Source organism: Trichoplax adhaerens, genomic scaffold, assembly GCF_000150275.1.
Source record: "Trichoplax adhaerens TRIADscaffold_2 genomic scaffold, whole genome shotgun sequence".
NCBI lineage: Eukaryota > Metazoa > Placozoa > Uniplacotomia > Trichoplacea > Trichoplacidae > Trichoplax > Trichoplax adhaerens.
Genome location: NW_002060944.1, coordinates 8,702,873 through 8,713,686, shown reverse-complemented (window position 1 = coordinate 8,713,686; position 10,814 = coordinate 8,702,873). Strand labels below are relative to the sequence as shown.

The following is a 10,814-nucleotide window of genomic DNA, read 5'->3' as shown; positions in this document are numbered from 1 at the left end:
GTAGAATTAACAGTTAGGAAGGAGAAATGGATATTCAATGTCCTTTTCAAATAGAATAGACAGCAAATGATTCCTGTAGTATCTATTAGCTGAATATTGAAATTTTTCTTTCATTCGCTTTCTTCAATATTGGCGACACGCGTTGAAATCTTTCAATTTATTCTGTGGCCATCGATATCGAGCTTTTTGGATCATCGCCTCTTACTCTTGTCGAGATATTTGCTTCAAACATCCGATCCGATCAAAATGGTCTTAAGGAGACGCGGAAACAATTTTGGTCTACTTTTACTCCTTGCTAACCTATTTCATGTAGGCTTAGATCGTATTCCACCGATCACACTGGCTACAATTGGTCTCAATTCAATCCTGTTTATGAATCTATTACCTGATTATCGATTACCTCATTTAAGTGAAGTTTGCATTAGTGTCAAGTCTGTTTGGTATATGAACGAATGGCAAAGATTAATATTAGGAGCCTTCTTTCATGCTAGCGATATGCATCTTTACTATAATATGGTCTCATTTCTATGGAAAGGGATACATTTAGAGAAGAAATATGGAAGCTTACACTTTCTATCTATGATTATCAGCTTTACAGCATTAACTAATGTCACCTTAGTGGCAATAAGCTACGCAATAGGACATCATACTGACAAGCTACACTACTTTACCGATTGTGCTGTTGGTTTTTCAGGTAATTTTTCTACATAGAGTACATGTCTATCAGACTCTTTCTGTGAGAAAAATTCAATCGCCATCTAAAGCCATTATTTATTTTTCTAGACACTGTCGATAATAAAGTTTCTTCTTCTGACTGTATTTAGGAGTTATATTTGCTCTTAAAGTGGTGGCGACATACGTTTCACCCCCTAGCACCAATTATATAATGAACTTGATTCCTATTAGCTCACGCTACGCCTGTTGGGCTGAATTAGTTCTTATCCAAGTCTTAGTACCAAACAGCTCTTTCCTAGGCCACTTAGCTGGTATCTTAGTTGGATTAGCATATGTAAAGACACCAATTGGATCTATCCTGGATTCTATCTTCAGCATTGGTAAGACTAGACATAGTTCTCACTAAGTGAACAATTAGCGATTACGAAGTAAGAAAGACTTTGAGTATCTCTTCTACACATTAACAATTACTAAAGATTGATCGTAAAAGATTATTCCACTTGCTTTACTAATCCGATTATTATGTGCTCTTTCAAGTAACTCAAGAGAACTGCATTAACCAATAAAGTAAAAGTATGCATGATGTACAGTATTAAAATCTCTATCATCATCTATACAGTTACAGGTAGCAGAGGCTCTAGTAATCGAAGACATCATCAAAGATTTCAGTCGTCAGGTAGGAAACAAATTTCTTTTGATAATATATAATCCTCTTGTCAAATACTGTACACGTAAATTACTAATACTAGTGTATATACATTATATAATTAATGGCTTCATACTCGTAAATAGGAGTGACTGGTTATAGAATGCAAACTCCAAGCCATGCAGATAACGTCAATAACGTCAGCGGTCCATCCTATCCAGGCAGTCGACGACCACAGTACGAACCTATTAACGATGACGATGATCCTGAATTCCAACAGGCAATACAAGCTAGCTTACAAGAAAGCCATCATAATAGGTGAAATATCGCTGCTTGTAAAAATATCTATCTAGCGAGGACAAGATCTTACGTCTGATACGGACTTCAAATTCTTAATTTAAAATTTCTTAGGCCGATTGCTACTGCTCCTCCTCTTCTAGTTCAGAATGATATCCAGCGTACTTATCCACAGCCCAGTCAGATGCCCAATTCTAATGATGTTGATAAAGTTAGAGAAGCAAGATTAGCACGCTTTCAAAGAAGCCGATAGAAATTGACGTTATAAGTACATATTTATGCAACTAAATGCATTCCTTTCTGCAGTTATGAACTTGATAATCATATCCTGCATATATCGGAACATCTATTGCAACGTAATTAATTTTTCAAGATGTTACAGACTCTGATATTTATTAAGTAAATTGTTATTATTCTTGCATACATAATTATTGTATGCAGCCTACAAGTCTGCTCTAAAGTAAATGTTTTAAATTGTTATTGCAAAACATTCGATAAATAGACGGTAACAGTAAAGTATTAATCAATAACCTGATATACAGTACAGTAAATACACATTTGTACTAATACTTGAGATTTTACCATTTTTCCTATTCGGTGATATTATTATACCTGGGTATTATTATAGAACCAGTAGATTTCAGTAAAGTTCTAATTAATAACATGTTATACAGTAATTATACACTTGTGTTAATACTATTGGAGAGCATGCTATTTTTACTACCCAGTAACATTGAAGTCACGATTATTAGATAACTAGTATGTTTTTGAAGTAATTTATTTGTTTAATACCATCTTCTGCGCATAACTTACTCATTATCATTAATTGCGTTGTAAATCATTGAGCGTTAACAAGTTTGTTTTCAGTCAGAAGAACCAAGGCAGCTGTTACGATTAATTCATCCCACCAATTAATGTTATCCAGTTTGTCTTTACAGTTGCTGACCAATCCACTGCTAAAACAAGATGTATGTTTAAAAATTATAAGTCAGTTTTAGTTATGCATCTGATATCTTCTATGAAGGAGACGGCCTACTACTAACTGACTTGATATACTTTTACATAGGAAAAGAATTGAATTATATTGCAATGCAATTTCGATCCTCATATCGATAACAGATTTAAAATGTTACGTTAATCATTTTCCATCTTACGACTTGTATATGACTTGCATTAGTACCAGTCATTCTGAGCTCGTTAATGCTATTAATTTAAGATAATAGCAGCTATAGAATAGTTCAGCATACTCTACATCGTAGACTATACACTTACAAGTTATTTCAATTAGATATTAACAAATGGTGTAAATGTCACGAAATTTTGAGTTTTTGTGCAAAATGAATTATCATCACTAAAAGCTCCCATGGGTGAAAATTAACTTATATCTGTCTGCTTTTCTTTTATCTATTATCGAAATCTCACTTATACTATATTTGCTCAGGTGGTGAGTGCAACAAGCCACAGTAAATATTACTATAGTTATTTAAATAATTGTCAAAATAAGTAATTCAATATTTAAAAAAATTCGTATTAGCTGTAAGTAAACGTAACTGTTGTAAATAAAATAAACATCATTTGCGACGTAAGGCGTTTCTCGTTCATAATTTATATCATACACTAATTAGTAATTATCAAGATCAGCTCAAATTCAGTAATGCCACTCACTGTAGACTGAACCCTTACCTATAGTAATGACCGGATCATCTTGAACTATGAAATTTCTTTCCTCCATTTTTAGCTTTTATTTGTTCAAAATCAATTCATAAATGTAATGAACATTTGTACCTGATATGGAAATCTTACTTATAAGATTAGTAAAGTATTAAACTTAGTAAATAATCAATGACTGGCATACTTGCCTACAGAACAGATACTACCAAACTATGGAAAATTTTATTTCAGTAACAGCATTATGCATCATAGAAATGTAATTGTATCCCTTTTAATCGCTAGTACATTTTTAATAATTTACGACGCAACCATCTCAGTATCCAAATCGGATTTTATTAGATTGGATATTTCAAATTAGTCTATTATATTTCGATGAAAACTGCTCAATATAGTCTATCCCTCGTAACTGCTATTGCGCTATTAGAATGTAAGCTTAGGAATAGCTATAGTAACTGCAACAATTCACTATAAATAGGCCTACCAAAGTTATATAAATTCTGGCATATATTCAGTACTTTTAACTTAATTGTTTCGAATACTAAAGATAAACATTAACTGATATCACTATCCAATTTTGATCTCGTATATGGTTACACCTACATTTTTACTTTATACCTGTTAATAGATATAGTCGATTGATAACTGCTAAGATATTTACATCTAAAGCATTAAAGCTTATTTATATTGACATAATCTGAAAAGAGGAAGTTTTCTCAATTAGATGAAATGAACTTATCAGTGCTATCGCAGAATTGTATAAATCAGGAAATTAAGAATAAATACAGTCAGTTAGGGATTTTAAATAAACAACTTTTCGTTACACATATTATTTTCATCAAGCTAGATTCAGATTTTCCTGGAAATAACCAAGATACTACAAAAAAGAATGCTAATTTATAGGAAGATAATTACTATTACAATAAAATTTTAACGTTATAGCAATTAAAGTTCTGAATACTATAAAATTCCAGTAATGTCTCACATTAGCATTTCATTAAGAAATTCACCGCTTCCTGTAAATGGAAGTAAGCCCAAAAATTAAATCTTAACGTATATATTTAAATTTAATCAATAAGCAGCTTGGTCGATTAATAATGAATTTAAAATAGTCTACTGATAACGACATTAGCGTCATTACGAGACACATTATAAAATGATTTGGTCAGGATGATTTTGATATGGATTACCAGAAGAGAGATTATAAGTGAACTGCTGAAAAGGAGTCATAAGATCACTTTCCTAGTTGTTCATGATATTACACAAAGATTTCCTATGAAAGATATCTATAATGTAAATCCGAGAGTAATTTGAACGAGGAAAAAAATAGTTATATTCGATTGTATTATAATCTTCACCTTATTTTAATTTGTTTCACTCAAATTATTCTTTGTAAGTCTTTATTCATCAGCTATTTTCTTGTAAAGAAGATATACAAAATTCATACGTCATAAAAAAATTAGAAATAGACTATAAATTATAAATTTGACTATGTATCACAGAATTAAGTTATAGTAGCGAATACCAGAGAGGAACGGTGGCTGATGAAATATCATCAAGACGTAGGCTACCTGCTACCATAATAAATATAAATTTTTATGATTGCAAGGAATCGACTAAGTGACGGCTTTACCATTATTATAGATCTTCTAATTAAGCTCTACAGTAAACTATTTTGATTTCTCTAACTTATGTAAAAGAGACTAACTTTCGATATAAGATAGGCTGAAAATTCATTTACTAGCGACTATAGATTTAAAACTTGCAGATATGTTTCCACTTAAAGTAGGTTATTTTACAATAAATTGAATGATATTAGTCTGAGGTGCAACATCAGTAATGCACGGAAACTTGCAACGAAAAGACAACCTATATATTAATCAATTTTGTAGCTATTAGCATGATAAAGGTAATGTAAAATTTTAAAACTTAAATCTTGATTCTTAATAGTAACCACTATCACAAACGACATAAATAAATTCATGTATGCATGTGATACCATTTATTGTGAGATTGTAATCTTTATAACATTATTTTACTTATAATTAACCTATTATAGAAACTAAAATCGCTTTGTTTTCGAATTTTGATAATTTATTATCAAAATAGTTGAACAGCCTACGACAATCCTAAGTAACAAGGGATATTATTAATGTAAGAATGAAGTGTAATTTTTCTCTTCTGTATGTTATGAAAGAAACTAATTGTCGATTACATATTTATTTATCTAAATACATGACAATAATACCTTAAAAGTGTATAACACTAACTATTGCAGACTTTTTAATATGACAGCATGTAGTTTTATATTTGTACACACGTTAGCTCTCAATCTTAATACTAGCCAAACTATAATCGTCATCTATCGCGTCATGGAAATATATAATTATCTCAATAATAGAATTCATTAATGTAATGAGCTCCTGATAGGTATAAACCATTATAATTAATTCATTAATTATAGCTTTAAATTGAATAAACTAAAATTAAGAATTGATGATTTATAGAATCACTGCCGTAAGAGCATGTCTATAACACATGATATATGAACCAGTTCATAAGGTTACATTTTTTAAAGAAATTCAAAAAATTGGCTTGAGATGGAAAATTTAACATCATGGAATGATTCTTATGATAATATAAATATAATACATAATAGCTCACTGTTTCTCTACCAATTAGTTGCTATTTTCTATCTACCATTGGAAATCATCGGTTTATTCAGTAACTTATATCTAATTATGATCATCATTTCCCACAAAGATATGCGTTCACCGGCTTATATATGCATAGGAAATTTGGCAGTGGCGAACGTCTTCTTGACAATATCATTCACTTTTTTAACTTGGGGAAGATATGGAGCAACGTTAAATTTAACTAACATTTTCCATCAAAGATTTTTTCAAATCTTTATTTGCAAATTAGTTGTACCTACGTTAGTGACTGCTTTTATGATATCTAATTTATCTGTAGTCTTAATTACCTACGAGCGTTATAAAGCTATTGCAACTTCACCGGTTGAAAAATTAAAACGAATTCACGTATTACTAATTATTATAGCAATTTGGCTAGTGAGTGTCCTAATGATTTGGCCAAGAACTATCACAAGTGGTCCATTTCCTCCAATAGAAAGTTTATGTGGTCTAATTGCAACTAGATTTACCGTCAAGCTATTAGTAATATCAACAGCGGCATTAATATATATACTACAACTGGTAACTATACTACATTGCTATCCACGTATTCTACACAAATTAAAAAATCGATCATTAACGCCAATGAAAATGCAACAATTACGACTTCGACTTCGACAGCAGCGACTTTCGCGAGTCGAACAATTCAGAATTGGAAAAAATAAATCCATTGTACATATGTTTCAAATTACTTTCTCCTTGCAAGTTTTAAGCGATGCAATGTGTTTATTATTTTTGGTCAGTATTATTCTCTTCAATGAAAGAATGTCTATTTTGACCATCTCCATTATGTTTGCCTTTTTATGTTTATTCATGTTAGCAGTCGCAATTTATCATCCTATCATTTACATTACACATATGAAAAAATTTAAAGATCCTCTAAGTTCTGTCTTTGGACATTGCTGTTCATCTAAAAGATTTGGTAACAAAATATCTCCTATATTTGCTAATGACATCCAGAACCCTTATCATCATCAACGTACGAAAACATTAAATCTATGAATTAACGTCATAGAAATAGATTATCTATATAGTTTTTATAAATCTCAGAGAGAGTAATTTATTTTTTTATATAATATTTTTTACATCTTACAAATAATATATAATGATAATCAGTGATCAAAAGAAAGGACCTCTTTTGATCGATTACATAGTCACTGCCGTTCTTTAGTAATATTGTAAATCATTACTTGGACTATTTGAGGTATGGATGCTTATAAGAAATTATATCCAACATACTCTTATTCCGACTGAAAATTCTTTTGCAAATATTAATTATTTTCATTCCGCTATTATATTGAGGAACTTCATTTGAAAGGCGCACAAATCTACACGCCACTTTACTATTGCTAAATGCTTAAATAATATAATCACTATAACAGCTATATATTTCATAAATATAATTTAAAATTCGCTTAAGATCGACAGTTTCATATTAAAATTTATAAAACTAATTAATTGGACTATCAGTAAAAGAATTCATTTTATGACCATCAACTTTATAAATTTGTATATTTTACTTGCTACGGTTGGTATATGTATAGAGTAACTTTTATGACTGGGAGCTCCTATACTGAGCTATGAAATAACTATTCTAGCAATACTAGATTTCTAAGTAAGAAATTCAACATCAAATTATGCAATCTGAGTCTAGACTAATAAGAACATAGCAGAAAATATCGAAATACAGTTAATCAGTCACTGTGGATCTCTGATCTAGAATTGAAATAAATTGTCGAACGCCTCCAATAGCTGCAGTATTTCATCATTATATTACATTTAGTTCCGGTTTTATGAAATTTCACACATAGCTTTAAATGTTCCTCTTTTAAACGGTTGAAAAATATAACTGTGTCAGCTAATGACAAGCATATTATCCTTGTAAAATTATTCACAGGTGAGATTAAAACCTCATTTCTCTCCTCAAATATACGTATATAAATTGAATGTTTGATAAATTGAATATTATAAAATTGAGAAACGCTTATGGGCAATTGCAATATTTCAAAAATAGCATAAAATCGATTTCTCCAATAAATTGACCAAGAAAAGGTTAATTTGTAAATGAATGACAAATCTTGGATCTGTATCTCGTGCAATTAAAAATTCTACAATTACGATCAGACAGTACATTATTTACTAAACGTACCAAGGAATAAAGATCAAAACAAATTTCAGCTTTCGATACAGTATCAATTAATTCTATCTACTGACCAAAAAAGGATGATTCCATTCAAACAGATTGCAAATCTTGGATATTTCAAACAATTATAATTTCATAACTGTAAATAGGCAATATATATTTATTCTAAATATTAATAAAAAGTTCAAGATAAATAGAATCTCTCGGCACTAAGTCGATTTAGCTTATCCACTGATCTAGAAAAACTAATTTTATTCCCATAGCTGACAAATCTTAGGCATCTCATGTAATTAAAAATTCTGTGATTGGCAATCATATTATCTTTATCGTACTGTACATACATAAATACTATGGTAAAGTAATCAAAACAAGGAGCTAGCTGTCGATATAAATCATCCTAAAATAGTTTATTCATTAAGATTTCTCTTCTCATAGAATTACGCTTTCTAAAATGGGCTTTCTAACTTAAGAGTAGCTTACAAACATAGCTATTCGTATATCTCTGCTGTCGTAACATCATATCTTTGATATGATATATACGCTCGTATTATAGAGTAGCAAATATATTCAAGACTCTTAAAAAATGAATACTTTGATTACTCAAACAAATGAGGATGAGAAATAGATTTATTATATAGCCTCCATGATAAGATAAAAAGAATGGAAATAGTTCACTGCTACGATATGCAAATGAAAGTTATCACTAATTACAATATCATTTCTCGTGCTTCTGCTTATAATCTTATGATATTTCGTGAATGCTATGCTTTGAAAATATTGTTTGGTTAATATTTCTTTGCTAATCAATGCAAGCGGATGTTTTCAACCACTGCTGTAGAATGCTAAATACGAGCTGTAAATCAAATAGAAAGTAAATGAAAGATAGGATGGACATCCTTCATCATCCTTATTCATATTCAATTGAGTTTATATATTACATATTATGTCAATCCTGAAGTAACTTTTTCCTTCTGCAGTTGCTATTTAAAGTGGGTTGCAATCCTCACAAGTACGAGTATACAGAGAAGGAGGGTGTGTATGAATATTGATTGCAATCAATAGAAATTATATAGCTTAATGGCTTATATTATTTAGTACTGTGTGATAAAATAATTCTGATAGCTAAATATATCCAATATTGATATAAAGCAAGAGCTTTCGTAAAAGCCAAGTGACTCCTATTACATTTACAGCTGTGCTAATAATGTTATTTATGATAAAAGTTATAAGAATCTGTAGCATTTCGTTGATAATTAAAGGAGCTAACTGGCTAAGTTATTTTTCATAGACTAAAATAAAATTTAATCTTCGTTTCATCCGGAAAATAAAAATATTTCTACACTCTACTTTGCTTCCGTATTGATGGAATTAAATTTTAATATTCTCATTCATATTATTTATTAACAGACGTGGAAAAATCAGTAATGCTGGACAGTATTTATGCAATACGGATTCTAATTAATAAATAAATAACATTAGCTCTTGATTTGTTATTACTTTGATCGATATAACTTACGAGAATAAGGCTAGAAGACGGATAAAGCTAAATCAGGAGTTCAAATTCTAAAACTGCCAATTGTATTACTATCGATAGTTAAAATTCCGATTCCAAAACTACTGCAATTAAAAGAACGGTGACTAATATGCTACTCAGTACCAGAGAAGAGCACGATTGATAGGAACCTAATCATTTGCAGAAAATTTACCAGTTGTGACGTATAGATTAGAAACATGTTAATATTTTGTAACGTATTTTCAATTCAACGTGGTCAAAAACAATTGTAGTATTAAAAATTCATTTATTGTTACAATCGCTTCCGTTCGAGCTGACTACTGGAATATCTAATACGAGTTGTACCTTTAACTGCCATGAAGTTTTATACTATTGAAATTATACAAAAAGTAGAACCAATGGCGATTCTTTTAAAATACTATACCGTTAATTCTCGATATAAGACATCGTTACCACTTGTTATAAAATAGCCATCATTGAAAGTTGCAGTATAATCAATATGCATGTGTGCTATACATGATATTAATCGCAATTTAATATGATTAATATCACGCATGATACTATAATATAACTTGAAGGATTGCTTTAACTAATGCCAGTTCAATTTAGGATCAAATCAGAATTTCTGAATTATTCAAGAAACATAAGCATCTTTAATCAGTTTAGTATTCTTTATATAATTATTAAGAAAATGATATCTATGACGATGTATAACACGCACTTACTATTCTTAAATTAATTTCTAACATGCATAAAAACAAGGGTCCCTTTAGATAGGTTGAATAGCTAATCTACATATTGTCTAAATCGCTAACCGTCAAAATAGATCGATAAAGATTTAAAAATCAATGAAGTTATAGCTTATATAAAGCAAGATGCACGTTACATCTTACAAAATTAATTACTCCTAATACATCATTTATGCAAAGTCATCTTCAGCACTTCTTTACGTTTTTCATCGTCTTCGAGTTGATTGAGAATATACATTGTATTACTATTGCTAAATTGGTAAAAGCCAGCTGTTTACTGCTTCACTAATCTCTTACTATCAAAAATTTATTGTTCATTAGAGTACTCTATATTTTATACCTCTTCTTTATTATCCTTTCATAGTACCATATGTGGTAACATATGTATTGAGGTGAATGATGATAATATGTTTTTCTCGTATTATTTGCA

General features: G+C 30.1%; 1 protein-coding gene across 1 annotated transcript; it reads left to right on the top strand.

Annotated features, from left to right (window-relative positions):
* Positions 1 to 246: 246 nt before the first annotated feature.
* Positions 247 to 1,871, top strand: TRIADDRAFT_53891 (uncharacterized protein; the record flags this gene model as incomplete). Its single annotated transcript, XM_002110135.1, has 5 exons — positions 247 to 694; positions 825 to 1,055; positions 1,295 to 1,351; positions 1,468 to 1,639; positions 1,733 to 1,871. 5 exons carry the CDS (start codon positions 247 to 249, stop codon positions 1,869 to 1,871), a joined length of 1,047 nt encoding a protein of 348 aa, XP_002110171.1.
* Positions 1,872 to 10,814: the final 8,943 nt, after the last annotated feature.